This window comes from Camelina sativa, chromosome 13 (genome assembly GCF_030686135.1).
Source record: "Camelina sativa cultivar CO46 ecotype springtype chromosome 13, ASM3068613v1".
Classification (NCBI taxonomy): Eukaryota; Viridiplantae; Streptophyta; class Magnoliopsida; order Brassicales; family Brassicaceae; genus Camelina; species Camelina sativa.
In genome coordinates this window covers 3,055,948-3,072,021 of record NC_141892.1, presented here as the reverse complement: position 1 = coordinate 3,072,021, position 16,074 = coordinate 3,055,948, and the positions used below count along the sequence as shown (strand labels likewise).

The 16,074-nt window shown below is 40.2% G+C and overlaps 4 protein-coding genes across 4 annotated transcripts; 2 read left to right on the top strand and 2 right to left on the bottom strand.

Annotated features, from left to right (window-relative positions):
• On the top strand, nucleotides 1-5,099 carry LOC104769002 (uncharacterized). The gene is made up of 8 exons (XM_087481009.1): nucleotides 1-325; nucleotides 911-973; nucleotides 1,083-1,297; nucleotides 1,441-3,922; nucleotides 4,002-4,050; nucleotides 4,129-4,370; nucleotides 4,457-4,561; nucleotides 4,660-5,099. The coding sequence occupies exons 3-8, from the start codon at nucleotides 1,114-1,116 to the stop codon at nucleotides 4,868-4,870; spliced, it is 3,273 nt and encodes a 1,090-aa protein (XP_087337135.1). The 5' UTR covers nucleotides 1-325; nucleotides 911-973; nucleotides 1,083-1,113; the 3' UTR covers nucleotides 4,871-5,099.
• Nucleotides 5,100-5,589: 490 nt separating this feature from the next.
• On the bottom strand, nucleotides 5,590-6,947 carry LOC104734814 (protein Asterix). The gene is made up of 3 exons (XM_010454465.3): nucleotides 6,657-6,947; nucleotides 6,072-6,172; nucleotides 5,590-5,877 (listed from the first exon to the last, which is right to left on the bottom strand). The coding sequence occupies exons 1-3, from the start codon at nucleotides 6,813-6,815 to the stop codon at nucleotides 5,814-5,816; spliced, it is 324 nt and encodes a 107-aa protein (XP_010452767.2). The 5' UTR covers nucleotides 6,816-6,947; the 3' UTR covers nucleotides 5,590-5,813.
• Nucleotides 6,948-6,990: 43 nt separating this feature from the next.
• Nucleotides 6,991-8,897, top strand: LOC104734813 (uncharacterized). The gene is made up of 8 exons (XM_010454464.3): nucleotides 6,991-7,368; nucleotides 7,462-7,546; nucleotides 7,643-7,684; nucleotides 7,768-7,933; nucleotides 8,032-8,084; nucleotides 8,170-8,391; nucleotides 8,475-8,521; nucleotides 8,620-8,897. The coding sequence occupies exons 1-8, from the start codon at nucleotides 7,130-7,132 to the stop codon at nucleotides 8,669-8,671; spliced, it is 906 nt and encodes a 301-aa protein (XP_010452766.1). The 5' UTR covers nucleotides 6,991-7,129; the 3' UTR covers nucleotides 8,672-8,897.
• On the bottom strand, nucleotides 8,885-15,605 carry LOC104734810 (uncharacterized). Its single transcript, XM_087481008.1, has 10 exons — nucleotides 15,255-15,605; nucleotides 14,606-14,682; nucleotides 14,292-14,514; nucleotides 12,155-14,187; nucleotides 11,933-12,069; nucleotides 10,130-11,650; nucleotides 9,960-10,008; nucleotides 9,644-9,885; nucleotides 9,448-9,552; nucleotides 8,885-9,351 (listed from the first exon to the last, which is right to left on the bottom strand). Exons 3-10 carry the CDS (start codon nucleotides 14,479-14,481, stop codon nucleotides 9,141-9,143), a joined length of 4,488 nt encoding a protein of 1,495 aa, XP_087337134.1. The 5' UTR covers nucleotides 14,482-14,514; nucleotides 14,606-14,682; nucleotides 15,255-15,605; the 3' UTR covers nucleotides 8,885-9,140.
• Between the last annotated feature and the right edge of the window lie 469 nt (nucleotides 15,606-16,074).

Sequence of the window (16,074 nt, the reverse complement as noted above, 5' to 3'; positions counted from 1 at the left end):
GTAGACACAAAAAAAGAAAAAAAAATACTGATTGATGAAGATTGCGATTTAACTACACTCTAATACGATGTCGTGTTGACATGTAGTTGGGTTAGCATGGTGTATAGCTTCTGTCTGCAAAAGAGAGTTTCAATACTCCCGAACCATCTGCTTTGGACCCGAGCCTCCCAAACCCGAACCTCTGTTTTGCTCACTGAGCCCTTTTCCATCACTTTATCTCTCTCTGGTTTCGTTAATTCTTGGATTCAGAAAACCCTAAGTTATTTTTAGAAATTGAGGTCGGAGAAGTTCCCGTTGTTGTTCTACGGCTAAACTTGACGCAAGTGTATGTTCACATCTCTCTCTATTTTTGTTTTTTGTTTTTGGTCCCATTGTTTGAAACCCTATTCTTTTAATTTAATTCCCAATTGGTGGAGCGTGTCGGTAGGATTAAACTCTGAAAGGTCTTCGTTGTGGTTGAATTCTCGGTTACGGTAGTGTTTATGTTAATTAGAGCTTCGATTTGGGGTGAAAATTGTGATAGCAGCAATTGCTTCGCGAGATTTCCAAATCAATTCTGTAACATTTTGCTTAATTTTCCAGTTGCCATAGAAGGTTTGTAATTGGGAAAATTTTGCAGCTGGTTTCAAGTGCAAGGATCTTGTTAACATTTACTGCAATTGAGCTCTTGAGAGTAGTTTACTGGATTTTGTGCATATTGAGCGTGTTATAAGCTTTTGAAGCTGATTGGAGCTTAGACTTTGGCTTAGTGTTCCTTGCCCATTTGTTCTCCTGTTTGCAGGAAACCACCATTTGTTTTAGCTTTCTTGTGAACCAATACTATCTACTATTTTTTTTTTCTTTTCACTTTTGTGTGTTCAACTTTTAATGCTCAGTATTTTTTTTTTTTGTTTATTTTTGTGTTTAACAGGAAAATCTTGAGTATTCGGAGCTTATTAGTTGGAGGTAGCTCATGAATTCTCGGGGAATAAAGGTGTTTGAACTGTTTTTTTTTTTTTAACATTTGAAGTTGAGATCAAAGAAGACACAATCTTGAACCTTTTTTTTTTTTTTTTTTTTTTCTGTTTCTTTTCGAGGTCCAGATCTTTAAAATAATTTCTCGGAGCTGAATCTATGCCTGGAAACGAATTTGGAGAGAGGATCCACAATTTCTTTGGACAGGAGGGCTTATCCCAAGACCAGCCTCAGGTTGCTGACGGAAGCTGGTCCGGATTTAGTAATGGTCTAGTCAGCAACCAGAGGCAGATTGACCCATCCCTTATTGCCAATCTCAAGAGTTATAGCACACAACAATCTGGTATGGATTTTGTCTCCTTATGACGGGGAACTCCACAACTTATGCTCTGCATATATACTTCATTCATACATAGCCTAGAGCTTAGTATGCTGGATAATGCTCTGGTTGTTAGCTTTTAAACGTAGCTTTTTTGCATATTTCAGTTGATCCTGAGAGAGGGCAACCTTCAAATTCACAGCATGGTTTGTATTTCAATCAGCAGCCTATGAGGTCTGAATATTCCAGAAGTGTATTGCAAGAACACCAGCAACCCGCAAATGGTTACATGCATGGGAACCTTGCGTTGCAGGCATCGCCAAATGAGGCAAATTTTTCGGGAGTGGATGTAGAATCTAGTAGGGATAAGTTATCAGGGAGAGGATTCACTCCAGACATTCATAAAATTCCTATGAGGTTTGATATGGGAGAATCTCCTGTTAACTATGATTTTCTTGGTGGTCAACAACAATCAAACACTCAGCTCCCTGGCATGCTCCAGCCTTTTCCAAGGCAGCAGATGACGTTCAATGATATGCAACTACTAAAGCAGCAAGTTATGTTTAAGCAAATGCATGAATATCAAATGCAACAACAACTTCAAAAGCAACAGCTAGAGGCCAGGCAGCTCAATTCTTTGAATTCAAATGCAGTCAATGGAAGTCGCTCAAGTGATAACCAGTCCCATCCTTATATTGGTGGTGTCCCTCTTCAGGATGCGTCTAATAATTGGTTGCAGCCAGATCTTATGACAGGAAATACAAACTGGATGCATCGCGGTATCTCGCCAGTTGTTCAAGGTTCATCCAATGGGCTTATGATTACCCCTGAGCACGGGCAGCCAAACTTAATGGTACAACAGCTTGAACCTTCCTTGTACGGTATGCCTGTTGGTGGGACAAATGCACCTCAAAATGCCATTTCTTCAGTTCAGATGAACAGGTTAGCTGCACAACATGGTTCTGCAAACATGAGTTCCTCTCTCACTAATCAGCCAATGGCATTTCTGAATCAAGGTGACGTACAGGCCAATCATATGGTCCCTGGATCCACATACCAGGAGAATGTGTTCTCCCATATATCAGTTCCAGGTTCAAATAATAGGCCTAATTTTGAAAGTTTCCAGAGCATGTCAGGGCAGGATAAATTTGGTCAGATGGAGGGTTCTGGTCTATCAGAAAATTCATTTGTGAAAGTATCTGAAAATATCAATACATTGCAGAAGTCGTCGACATTAGATCCAACAGAGGAAAAGATTTTGTTTGGTTCGGATGACAATTTGTGGGAGGCATTTGGAAACAGCACTGATATGAGCTTGACAGGAAATCTTATCTCCAGTAGTTCTGAAATTTTTGATCCATGCTCCTCTTTGCAAAGTGGGAGTTGGAGTGCTCTTATGCAATCTGCTGTAGCAGAAACATCCAGCAATGATGCAGGCGTACATGAATGGGGTAGTAAACAGCAATCTGTATGGGCTAACAGCAATACTACCCCACATGCAGATTCTCATATTGGTAATCGGGGCCAAGATTCTGGTGTCAAGGCTTCAAATGCACTCAGTGATAGAGTCCACAGTAATTCAACTGGATCAACTGTTCAACATTTGGAAGACAAGGGAAATACAGTTTCAGATGATGGCCTGTTGGAGAAGCCCATGACTCAAAACAGTCAAATGGCTGGAAATATGTTTCATTCTTTAAGTTCAGGCATTAATGTGCAGAATGATTTGTGTTCTACTGGAAAGAATGAGGTCATTGATGATAGACCTGGTAACTGGAACGCTGCTTCTAATCCAAGCTCAGCTGCTCTGATGGGACAGAAGAATCATTTTACACAAATGCAAAGGGCAAACTATGGTGCAGGAAATGATTCTAGTGCTTTGAGGGACGTCCAGGGAAATATCCAACAGCATCCCTGTAATAACTCTGTAGAAAAAGCTATTCATCAACTGAAATCTGGAGACAGCAGTCAGATTCTTGAGTCATATGCGAGTAATAATGCTGGTAAAGTCATGGCTGAATCAAATGAAATGGGGAACTCTGGAAAAGAAAACTCAAGTGACAGTTTTCGGTCGAAGTTCTCACCGGAGTCTCTTACTCAAGCAAATGCCCATAGTTTGCATGTGTTTCCTGGCGGGAAAGAAACACAATCACCTTCAAGATCTCTTGGTTTAGTTGTGGATGGATTGAATCACAATGAATCAGCGAACTACATGCTTCATTTTGGCCAAACTGTCTCTCAGAGTTTCTCCAACAAGAATCCTGCAGCCTCGGCTGGAGCAGATCATCAACAAATCAGTCCTCAAATAGCTCCATCCAGGTATAGTCAATATGAGGCTTTCAAGAAAGGACAGGTGCAACATGTGAATGATACAGGGAGATTCACACTCTTGAAGAATTCGGTTGATGGTTTACATTCTGCTCAACCGTTCAAGCAACTAGATACTACGGATCCTGGTTACGTTGTTCATATGCAGCAAATGTCCTCCACACCAGGAGCGGAGACTCTCTTATCTACCTCATTGCCTAATGGTGCTACTGACCAACTTCTGAAGGATGATAAACCAAGGAAGCGCAAAACGGCCACATCAGGACTTCTATCTTGGAATAAAGAAATTATGCAAGGTCCCCAGAGGCTTAAGACTCTCGGGTGTGTGGCTTATGAGCACTAGTATTTATTTAAAATTTCATATCCATTACCGTATCTAACTTTCTGTTTTCTTTTACAGTGAGGCCGAGGTTGATTGGGCGAGAGCAACTAATCGATTTACTGAAAAAGTGAGTTTCCTCATTACATATTTTTTTCTGGCGGTATCTTTGTACAATGTTGTTGAATACGTTGATGGCTTCTCACAGGTGGAATTTGTGACTTTACTTGAGGATGACCCACCAATTAGATCAAAAAGAAGGCTTATATACACAACACAGCTCATGCAGCAACTGTTTCGCCCCCTTCCTGATAGGGTGGTATCTTTAGTTGCTAGCTCAAATTATGAATTTGTTGCATATACTGCTGCTAGAGCTGCACTAGGAGATGCCTGCAGTTCAACTTCTACCGACAGGAGTGGGGGCTTTTCGCCCCCGAACAATTCAAACCCGTAAGGCTATTTTCTGTTTATCCCTGAAATATTGGAGAATGTCTAGACTTTTTTAAATTGCCTTGAACCGATTCACTCTTGTGTAGGTTGTCTGAGAGAACAAAAACTGAAAAAATCAGTGACCAGTACATCTCCAAAGCAGCTGAAGATTTCATTAGTAGAACACGGAAACTAGAGACCGACTTTGCAGGGTAAAAAAACCGTAGCTATCTCTTGTAATTAATTCCAGTTTTAAATGGGTACTCATTTGGGCTGGCTTGGTCTCATGAGCATCTGGTTCTTCCTGCAGACTAGAAAATGGAACTACAATTACAGACTTGAGAATCGAAGTCCAGGATCTAGAGCGGTTTGCAGTGATCAATCGCTTTGCAAGTTTCCACCAATCATCCCCATCTATGGACCGGACCGTGAGTCCAGTTAGGTTAAACCCACAAAGATATGTTACCATAGCTCCAATGCCTCAGCACATTCCAGACAGGGTACAATGTCTCTCTTTCTAACTATTAATAGACCCATATAATTCACTTTTTGGCCAGTCCTCCCCAAAATGTTTCATTTTATGGGTGGGGACGAGTTAGTTGGTTGGACTCCTGAGAACAGTGAAGGCCTTCATCATCGGGAGGCCGGAGATTTCGTAGTAGACATGTAGCATTACTGTATGCATCATCATGAATATTGTAACTTGTAAGTCATCAATTTGTATACTTAGTAAAGAAAGATTGCCCATAACAGAAACCCTACGAGGTAACACCGCCAGTGCAATAATTTTGTTTTCACATAGCTAAGATTCTAAAGATTTCTCTCTTCTCTGAAGTCCCAAGTCATCGAGTGCTATTTATAGTTTATATAATCAGTCGTTAAAACTTAACCAGAAGCTGAACTTAGTAACAGCTTTCGAGCTTTTGCTTCACTTGTGAGTGTTAATATTCACCTCTGAAAGCCAAGTCAACATCATCAGTTAGCAATGGCAGGATGTGATTATATATTCAAGAAGGAAGTTAATATGACAAGGCTCTTGTTTGGAATGAATTACATACGGTACGGTAAGAGATTGAGACAAGAAGCTAATGAAACCAAACACAGTGAGACGTTTGCTTGGTCTGCAAAGTGGTTATTTGATGGAAGTACGAATTTCAAACATCGATAGGTTGAATAAATTCCAGTTTATCTTCGTCTGATCTAACAATTATGATCCAAGAAACAAGGGCCCAAGATCAGGGAGATCAAAAGAGAAAAGTTGGATTTCACATTCTTTGCAACTGGATCTAGAATCTTTAAACCCCACAAATGATGAGGGTTCTAGTTTGCTACTAAAACGATTAGAGTGTCGTACACAAAAATAAAACAACACTAGCTCTCTGGTGCGGAAACAAGAACCAAACAAGGTCGGTAAAAGACGTCATGAAAAAGCAGAGTACTTTGTTACCCTCTTAGGCTTGAGGATTATTTCTTTGTGGCGGGTCTATTAGGCCCTAAGTAGTTAGTGACCAGTCCCATTATAGCAAACCTGTTTCAATACATGAAAAAACTGAGTTCAGTATATCAACAATTACGAGTATTAACAAAGGAGAGATTACCCATCAATTCATTCTTCGAATTTTAACAGAAAGTGGTATTTGCAATGATTCACTTAATATTCCAATTGCATTATTAGGCTCCTCTAACTTAATGAAAAGAAAAGAGTGATGAGATGGAACATACATCATAGCCATGGAGATCTGCTTCAAATCATTCTCCAAGTTCCTCATGTTGGCCAGAGATTGTGCACAGAATATAATTGCAAGCCACGAGCATATCTTGTACTGCAGACACAAATGAATCAAAAATGAGGATGGAATAACAATTCCCAATTCTTCTCACATTCATCTATTTAGACTCAAAGAACCAAAAATGTTCAAGGTAAAAGAGAAATCTACATTCGATCTCTATTCCACTTTCACTGTGACTGACTCCATCTCTGCCACGAGCTCAGATTTCAACAAGCTTTAAATTTATCTCTAGTCTATAAAATCTATAATATGATACAATCACAGTTTTGAATCTGCACAATTGTGGAAACTAAGCTAAATCAAATCAAACATTCAAGATATTACTAGCGAGTTTGGAAAGATCCAAATGTTCAGAAAAATCAGGAAAGACTGAATCGAACGAGCTACAGATTTGCTGTTGATGAATCTGAGAAGACCAATCTAATCCGAACGATCTAACTCACTAAATCTGCATAAGCATAATGAACAACCGGAGTAAACGATTCTACAATCAGAAGAAGAGTTAATGAAAGGTTACCCTGAACATAACGCCGGAGACGCCGAGGATAACGGCGATGAATCCGGAGTAGTCAACGGGAAGATCCTCCGGCGCAACAGGCCGTGGAGTGTAAGGTTTCGCCGCCGAAGGTTGCCGTGGATCGTTCGCCGACGAAGCGTTCCCGTGACTGTGAGACATCTTCTCTCTCTCTCTCTCTCTCTCTCTCTCTCCCTAAAGCTCCGATGGTAATTCTGATCTACTGTAATTTTTTTCAGAGATTCTAAAACAATTAAATACAGAGACAAATTTAATTACGATTAATAGTTAAACAAATCACAGTTTAATAAAATTAGTTAAAAATAATCGAAATTAAATGAGTCAATTACAATTGTAACCTTTGCGTATTTCTTCATAAGCCCTCCTAAGTGAAAAGAAACTACAGCCGGCGTCTTTACGCCGTTCATCTTCCGGCGACTTTATAGTGTTTCGGAGTAATCCCTTTAGCTTATACAATGAGCATATCTCAGTTTCCTCCGCCTGCTTCTCCATCTCCGGCCTCTTCTTCGCGATCGCCGGCTCCTCCATCTCCGGCGAGTTTATCATCATCGATGAGGCTATGGAGACCAGCTGCTCAGCGTAATCTCAGGAACCAGTGGTCAAAACTGTCGAATTGTCGCCAACAGTGGATCGCCGCTAGCTCTGCCGGAAGATCTCACGCTACTTCGCTCGTCAATTCGTATTTGCCCCAAAAGTGTGGATTTTTTTTGTTTTGGAATTTGACTTTGATGTGAATAGAAAGATTGATTCTTACTTGCTACATTGTGTATCCATGGTACTAAAATAGGTATATGCCAATGATGGAGCTTGGTGTGTTGAGTGATATGCTTGATATTAAGAAGAAAGCTTTGAAGAAGCTGTTTATGCAACAGGTGAATAAATATTTCAATTCAGAATTCTTTGTTAACCAATCTCTCTGTGTTTTTCTTTTTTTTTTTAAATTCACGTATTGTTCTTTCTATGTTCAGAGTTCCTATCGAACCAAGCTTTTATCGTCCTACAAGGAAATGGTGAGTGTGGCAACATGATTCTACATCTATAAACTAATGGTGAATTTTGGAATCTGTAAACAAATCTGTAGAAATAATACCAGGTAGCTCTTGTTGTTGAGATGGTGGATGCAAGCAGATCTCTGAGATGTTATACGAAGCTGAGTAACGGGTCACTTATACAGTTCTCTGCCTCTAAGGAAGACTCGAATGATGCTGGAGATTGTGGTGGTTTCCCTGTGTATAATTTTTGGAATGTCTCTGCATTTGGTAGGATCCAGAACACGATAGTTGAATACTTGTTTATTTTTCTCCTTTTATGTTGTCGTCTCTAAAGTTTGGTACTTGCGATGTTCATATGATCGTAGAGAAGATGGCTGAGGAGCTTGTGGAGATGTTCAAACGTGAAGTAATGCTGAAAGTATATATACTTTCTTCCTAAATCTTTCTGCATATATGTTAGGCTCTAGGTTAGCTTCTGATGTTTTTTTTCTGCATATTAACAGAGATTGCTCATAATGGAACTGATCTCTTTAAGCTCTGAAGTTCCTCAACCTGGTAACAGCTGTTGGTCAGATGAGCTTTACCATGGGGAAGTTGGTCATCTCACCAAATGTTCTTTATATTCCATGGAAGTATCTGAGCCAGTTCTTCCCAGAGTGAAAGAAAATAATATCGGTATTCCCTCTTTATCAGATACCAACCAGCCAACCGCAGAAATTTTGCAGGTGCGTGAGTTTTGATCGACACAAGAAAATGCTTCTGCTAACATTATATCCTAAAACTTTTAATAATTCTTCTCTCTCTACAGATTTACTTGACAACTTGGCTTGCAGATGTAAACATTGAGACTCATAGGTAAAATATGAGCATCTTCACCATTGTCATTCTGTCGTTCTATACTCTTCTGGGCACAGAGTGATTTCTGATGAACTATTGTTGCGTATTTGTTACAGGGTGGATGAGATATTTGCTTTGGTAGGGGAAGAAATTAGAGTTGCCTTCTAAACCTCAAAATCTGTTCCTAAGTTCAGCTTCTGGTTAAGTTTTCACCGACTTTAAAGCATGACTGATTCGACATAGTACTCAATGACGTGAGAAAGATGTCTTAGAATCTTAGCTGTGTATCAACAATATTGCCACTTATTGCTATGTTATGTTTACTGGATGGAAACCATAGGTGTAATTTACCTAGTGGGTTACTTTACTGAGAAATAAATATTTCTTTACTTAAGTCTGTATAAAAATGGATTTAACTTACAATATTTGTGATTATGCATACAGTAACGCTACACATTTAGTAGAAAATCTCCGGTTTTTTAAACAATGGAATGGAGGTCTTAACTGTTCTCAGGTTTCCGACCAACTAACTCGTACCCACCCCAAAGAAAAAAGAAAGATTTTGGGACGAGAGATATATGAACGCAATGAATAGGGAAGATTGGCCAAAAAGTAAATTATATGGATACATCCATAGTTAGAGAGATAGACATTGTACCCTGTCTGGAATATTCTGAGGCATGGGAGCTATGGTAACATATCTTTGAGGGTTTAACCTAAGTGAATTCACGGTCCGGTCCATCGATGAGGCTGGTGGGTGGAACTTCGCAAAACGATTGATCACTGCAAACTTCTCTAGATCCTGGACTTCAACTCTCAAGTCTGGAAGTGTAGTTCCATTTTCTAGCCTGCAAGTAGAATCAAATGTTTATGAGATCAAGCCACCCAAATTGAGTACTCAGTTCAAACTGGAATCAGTTACAAGAGAGATCTATGGTTTTTACCCTGCAAACTCAGTCTCTAATTTCCGAGTTCTACTAATGAAATCTTCAGCTGCTTTGGAGATGTAATGGTCACTAATTTTTTCAGTTTCCGTCCTCTCAGACAACCTATATAAGAGTGGATTAGGTTCATGTCAATACACAACCCGAGCTTTGGAAAATCTCCAGCATTTAAAGGATAAAAAGAAAATATCCTTACAGGTTTGAATCGTTCGGAGGTGAAAAGCACTCACTCCTGTTGGTACCACTGGAGCTACATGCATCTCCCAGTGCAGCTCTTGCAGCATTATATGCAACAAACTCATAATTCGAGTTAGCAACCAAAGATATCACCCTAGCCGGAGGCGGGCTAAATAGTTGTTGCATGAGTTGTGTTGAATATATAAGCCTTCTCTTTGATCTGATTGGTGGGCCATCCTCAAGTAAAGTCTCAAAATCCACCTGTGAGAAACAAAAGCCACTATTCAGCAACTTGTATAAAGAGCAGCGATAAAACATGTAATGAGGAAACTTACTTTTTCAGCCAATCGATTAGTTGTTCTGGCCCAGTTAGTCTCGTTCTCACTGTAAAGAATATATATATATATATATATATATATATAGAGAGAGAGAGAGTTAAATACGGTAATGGGGTAATGGATATGAAAAAATAAAAAATAAAAATCAGTGCTCAGAAGCCACTCACCTGAGCGTCTTAAGCCTCTGGGGATCCTGCATGACTTCTTTATTCCAGGATAATAATTCTGATGTGGCAGTTTTACGCTTCTTTGGCTTATCAACGTTTAAAACCTTGTCAGTAGCACTATGAAGCAATGATTCTGATGAGGGAGTCTCCAATCCTGGTGCAGAGCCTGACATTTGGTGCATATGAAATTGCTTTGATAATTGAATAGAATGTGTACCATCAACCGCACTCCCAACATTAGACGCTTGTTCTCCTATCTTCAAGGGAGTTGATCTCCCTGTATCATTCACGGGTACCACCAGTCCATTCTTGAAAGTACCATATTGATTATACCAGGATGGAGCCATCTGAGGACTGATTTGTTGATGAACTGCTCCAGCCGAGGCTGGATAATTCTTAGTGGAGAAAATCTGAGAAACAGTTTGGCCAAAATGAGGTATCTGGTTCGTTTTGTGATTATATCCATCTCTAACTAAACCATCAGACCTTGAAGGTGATTGTTGTTCCCCGAAAGCTACCTTTTGAGTATCACTAGCACTATTGCCAACTCTCTCCACAGTCATCTTGGGTGAATCGCCCTCCCCACTTCCAGCCATTTGTTCATCGTGAGGTAAGCTTTCCTTTGCAAGGTTGTTTGAAGGAAGAGAGCGGTCAAAGGATTGATGATTGCTCTGCACCATACTGGAGAACATCGGACCAACATCAGATGTTTGTTTTGCACCTGTATCTTTACTCTGTAACTCATGCATATTCACCATGTCCCTCCCACTTAATGAAACGTTTCCTCCAGTTTGGGAGGATAATTGATCTGCGTTCTCCTGCCTTGAGAAGCTAACTGCTATGTTGTTGCTAGGCAATGGATGCGGCCGTAAAACATCTGACTGAGACTTAAATGGCTGGTTCCAAAACCGATGTTGCGGAGCTGAAATACCGGCTGGTGAGTCAGACATAATACCAGAAGATGAACTTTGCTGAGGCGAACTGGATGCAACCAGAGGCTGAGAAGCAGACAGCATAGGAAATCCTTCGACTAAATCTCCTTTTGTGTTGTGGGTTGTACGATTTATCAGGGAGGGTGTTTGTGCACGTTGATCAAAGTCACTACGTTCATCTCTTTCTTTCACTTGAGGGGTAGACAACTCAGACGATGCATTGAGTGGATAATTAGCAGCTGACTGTCGAGTAGGAACAGGCGTCTGTTGATTTTGGTGATATCCTCTGGAATAAGGGAAACCAGAGGTCATGTTGGATCCTCCTAGGATTCCAGGAAATGGTCTTTGATGAGTGAATTGCTGAGGAAAAGATTGATTAGACGCCCACGGAGCAAACCTTGATTGACTTGTTCCTCCTTTTTCAGGTGCCAGCTGTAGATTAAACCCCTGAGAAGCAGATGGCTGATTATGCTGGAACTGACCACCATAGTCTGCAGAGGGTGTCGCTTCTGAAACACCAGGAACATTTGTTTCTGATGAATTCTCTGGTGACTGGTCCACCTTGTGAAGAAGCTCAAGCATAGTCTGCCTGCAAAGAAAAAAAAAATTAAGAATGGCGATTGCAAAGCACACCCAATCAGGGAATAAGAGCTACTTGATGACCACAGTCAGAGATCACATCTCGATGACAAGTGACGAGAATATGAGAGTTTAAGGTGACATAGTTAGGTAACTCTGTCAGTTACTTGACGAACTATCTATAAAAAAACGGTCATACTTCTGTATAACTTCAAAAACGCGTTTAAAGAGAGAATACATTAAGCAAACATAATTTTTAGAAAACAACTTTTATAACCTAAAGAACGAGTACCTTGACGAAGTACTCTTCACTTGATTATACCTATCAACACTTCTGTCAGCTGAAGCAGATGTACTCGGCGAATTATCTGATCCCATGCCATTAAAAGTCTCATTTGTACAATTCAACTCGTTTTGCGAAACATGTCCCTACCATAAAGAAGCCAAAAGGATGTTCAGAAGGATTCAGATTTCTACAACATCGCATAGTTAAAACCAACTGATAAAAATTTACCCTGTCAGTTCGCATGTTCATAGCCGGCTGACCAAGAGGCTTTGACTGCCCAAAATACCCTTGGTTTCCTAAAGAAACCTGCTCCAATGTGGGTGACAAATGAGAAATTTTATCATCACGAGACTCATTAGTGACATCAATATTACCCATGGGATGATACTGAAATTTGCGACTTATTGACGGCCTACTACCAACATGACCAGATTGTGTGTCTCTTCCACCAGGCACCATAGAAAAATCACGGGCATTTACCATTTCATTGGATCCAGTATTATTACTCGCATATGACTCAAGAATCTGACTGCCATCTCTAGATTTCAGATGAGAGATATTTCCCTGAACATCCCTCAAAGCACTAGAACTGTTTCCTGTACCAGCAATGCCAAGTCCATAGTTTTCCCTTTGCATTTGTGGATTATGTGTGGAGTGATTCTTATGTTCAACATGAGCAGCTACATTTTGATTAGACGCAGCCTTCCAGATACCAAATCTATCTTCCATGCCCTCGTTCTTTTGAATAGAATGCGAATTATTCTGTTCATCAATACCAGAACTTGAAGTATGAAATATATTTCCAGTCATTTGACTAAGTTGACCAATTGGCTTCTCTAGTAGGCCATGATCTGAAACTTTATTTCCCTTCGCAGGCAAATGTTGAACAGCTGCCCGAGTGGAATCACGTTCGTTTGAAGCCTTTACACCCAAATCCTGGGGTCCACTACCAGTATGAGAATTCGTATGTGGGCCAGTATTGCGGTTAGTCCATCCATGTACCCCTGCGTCAACGCTGGATGTTTCTGCAACAGCAGATTGCATAAGAGCACTCCAACTCCCACACTGCAAAGAGGGGCATGCATCAAAAAGGTCAGAACTACTGGACATAAGATTTCCTGTCAAGCTCATATCAGTGCTGTTTCCAAATGACTCCCACAAGTTATCATCCGAACCAAACAAAATCTTTTCTTCCGTTGGATCTAATGTTGACGACTTCTGCAATGCATTTATATTTTCAGGCACTTTCGTAAATGATTTTTCTAATTGACCAGAACCCTCCATCTGACCAAATTTTTCCTGCACTGAAATATTCCTCTCGCGGGAATCATCTTGCTGGAAATTTTCAAAATTGGACCTGATATTTGTATCTGGAACTGATGTATGGGAGAATAACACTTTCTCCTGGTATGTCGATCTAGGAAGCATATGACTGTCCTGTCCATCACCTTGATTCAGAAATGAAGTTGGCTGATTTGTGAGAGAACTCCTGTTTGCAGAACCATGCTGCGCAGCTAACTTGTTCATCTGAACAGAAGAAAAGGCATTTTGAGGTGCATTTGTCCCACTAACGGGCATACCGTACAAGGAGGGTTCGAATTGTTGCGCCAGTAAGTTTGCCTGACAGTGCTCAGGGGTAATCATGAGCCCACTGGATGAACCTTGAACAGATGGTGAGATGCCGCGATGCATCCAGTTTGTATTTCCTGTCATAAGATCAGGCTGCCAACCATTACTTGATGCATCCTGAAGAGGAATGCCATTAATCAATGGATGAGACTGATTATCACTTGAGCGACTTCTGTTGACTGCATTTAAATTCAAAGAATTGAGCTGTCCGGCTTCTAGCTGCTGCTTTTGAAGATGTTGTTGAATTTGATAGTCATGTATTTGCCTAACCATAACTTGCTGCTTTAGTAGTTGCATATCATTGAATGTCATCTGCTGCCTTGGCATAGGCTGGAGCATGCCAGGGAGCTGTGTGTTTATTTGCTGTTGACCAGCAAAGAAATCATAATTAACCGGAGATTCTCCCATCTCAAACCTCATAGGAGTTTTACGAAGTTCTGGAGTAAATCCCCTCGCTGGTAACCTATCCCTACTAGATTCTACATCCATTCCCAAAAAATTTACCCCATGCATGTAACCATTTGTGAGTTGTTGGTGTTCTTGCAACAAACTTCTCGAGACCTCGGACCTTATAGGCTGCTGATTAAAATTCAAACCATGCTGTGAATTTGATTGACTTCTCTGAGGATCAACTGGAGTAAGAAAGAAAGCGACGTTTAAAAGCTAACAACATATGTAGCTATGAATTGAGTATAAGTTGTGGAATTGCTTGTCACGGAGGAGACAAAATCCATACCAGATTGGTGTGTGTTATAGCTCTTCAGATTGGCAACAAGGGATGGGTCTATCTGCCTCTGGTTGCTGACTAGACCATTACTAAAACCGGACCAGTTTGCGTCAACAACCTGAGGCTGGCGCTGGTCTTGCGATAGGCCTTCCTGTCCAAAGAAATTGTGGATCTTCTCCCCAAATTCGTTTCCCGGCATAGATTCAGCTCCTGTAGATAACTTTTTATATATCTGGACTTGGAAAAGAGAACAGAAATGAGTTCAATATTGTGCCTCCTTTGATCTAACGTTCGAATATGTTTTTAGCAGATTATTTAAACACCTTTTCGGTTTAAATAATCCGAGAACTCATGAGCTACCTCCAACTGACATGCTCTGACTGAATACTCATAGATTTTCCTGTTTAACAAACACAACAGACACTGCAAAATTTAAAGTTGAACCCAAAATGTGTTTTCAATAACATCTTGATAGTAAATGTGTTCAGAAGAAAGCTAAAACAAATGTTATTTCTGCAAATAGGAAACAGAACCACATCAAATGAACACGATCGGGGAAAGATTTTAAACTGTAGAATCGATTCAAACGCCCTCAAGGATATGAGGAAACCTAAATCAGAACTGTTTCCTTAGACATAAAACCGTACACTGACGTCTAAGGTGCCAAAGCCTAAGCTCCAATCAGTTTCGTAAACTACTCAAAGAGCTTGATTGCAGTAAATGTCAGCAAGATCCTTACACAAAAAAAAACCAGCTGAGAATTTCCAATTTCACCGCTACAAAACCTCTATGGCAGCTGAAAAAAATTAAGCTAACCTAGCAAATTTACAGAATTGAATGGGAAATCTCACTCGAGATCAAAATTGCCGAAAACCAATCTCACACCCCGCCCCCAATAATTGGGGAAAAAATCATATTTTTTTTAACAAGAATTAGGGTTTCAACACTAAGAAAAGAGAGATGTAAACTTACACCACTTGTGTCAACAAATGGGAACCTTGAAAAAAAGGAAGCTTTCCTTTTTTTTCCTTCCTCAGAATCTGTAGGGATAAAGTTTAGGGTTTTCGAATTCAAGAATTAACAAAACCAGGGGAAGAGAGAGAAGAAGAGGAGAGAGATAAAATGATCGAGAGAGAGAGAGAACAGTGCGAAACAAATTTCAATGGCGAGCGCAGGAGGAGGAGCAAAACCGAGGTTCGGGTCCGTAGGCTCGGGTCCAAAGCAGAGATGGCTCGTTGATTTTTAAAACTCTCTTTTCAAGGGGGAGGGTTCTCTTCTCTCAATTCATAGACCAGACAGAGCTGTTGTTCTAGTGTGGGCCACACTGATAAGACCATTACAACCAAACCCACACCAAAACATCAATACGATACCGTTACGCGTTTCCACATGATTAAATTGTGCAATGTATAGTTTTGTTACTTTGTTTTATTAAGCTTTGGATTGCTGTGTCGGAAAAAAAAAAAAAAGTACTACGCGGAGGCTTATTAGTTTAATTGGGATTAACACTTTACACTTTTCATATTATCATAAATCTTCATGGCTTCAAAGTTATATATATCTAAAACCATGGAATAAGGAACAATTGGAGTGTGAAAGAAAATAGATAAAAGTTCTCTAATATCTACTTTTCTGGTTCTTAGATTGATTTTACGTGATAGCAAGCTTTATTAAATTAGATAGAGAGCCAACATTATTAATTTATTCCAGTACAAAGGGGCCGCCCTCTATGGCTCGAGCTGCAAAACTTGTGACGCACTCTCTCTTGAGTTTCAAAAGTGTTTATTGTTGA

Bases quoted from the DNA above. Each gene is read 5' to 3' on its own strand.
- LOC104734810 (XM_087481008.1), bottom strand. From the start codon at position 14,481: ATGCCGGGAAACGAATTTGGGGAGAAGATCCACAATTTCTTTGGACAG. The intron at 10,009-10,129 runs GTGAGTGGCTTC...TATTCTTTACAG, and splicing joins CAGAGGCTTAAGACGCTCAG to TGAGAACGAGACTAACTGGG. The intron at 9,886-9,959 runs GTAAGTTTCCTC...TGTTTCTCACAG, and splicing joins CTAATCGATTGGCTGAAAAA to GTGGATTTTGAGACTTTACT.
- LOC104734813 (XM_010454464.3), top strand. From the start codon at position 7,130: ATGAGCATATCTCAGTTTCCTCCGCCTGCTTCTCCATCTCCGGCCTCT. The intron at 7,547-7,642 runs GTGAATAAATAT...TTCTATGTTCAG, and splicing joins AGAAGCTGTTTATGCAACAG to AGTTCCTATCGAACCAAGCT. The intron at 7,934-8,031 runs GTAGGATCCAGA...ATATGATCGTAG, and splicing joins TTGGAATGTCTCTGCATTTG to AGAAGATGGCTGAGGAGCTT.
- LOC104734814 (XM_010454465.3), bottom strand. From the start codon at position 6,815: ATGTCTCACAGTCACGGGAACGCTTCGTCGGCGAACGATCCACGGCAA. The intron at 6,173-6,656 runs GTAACCTTTCAT...TTGTGTCTGCAG, and splicing joins TCTCCGGCGTTATGTTCAGG to TACAAGATATGCTCGTGGCT. The intron at 5,878-6,071 runs GTATGTTCCATC...GTATTGAAACAG, and splicing joins CAGATCTCCATGGCTATGAT to GTTTGCTATAATGGGACTGG.
- LOC104769002 (XM_087481009.1), top strand. From the start codon at position 1,114: ATGCCTGGAAACGAATTTGGAGAGAGGATCCACAATTTCTTTGGACAG. The intron at 1,298-1,440 runs GTATGGATTTTG...TGCATATTTCAG, and splicing joins TTATAGCACACAACAATCTG to TTGATCCTGAGAGAGGGCAA. The intron at 4,051-4,128 runs GTGAGTTTCCTC...GGCTTCTCACAG, and splicing joins CTAATCGATTTACTGAAAAA to GTGGAATTTGTGACTTTACT.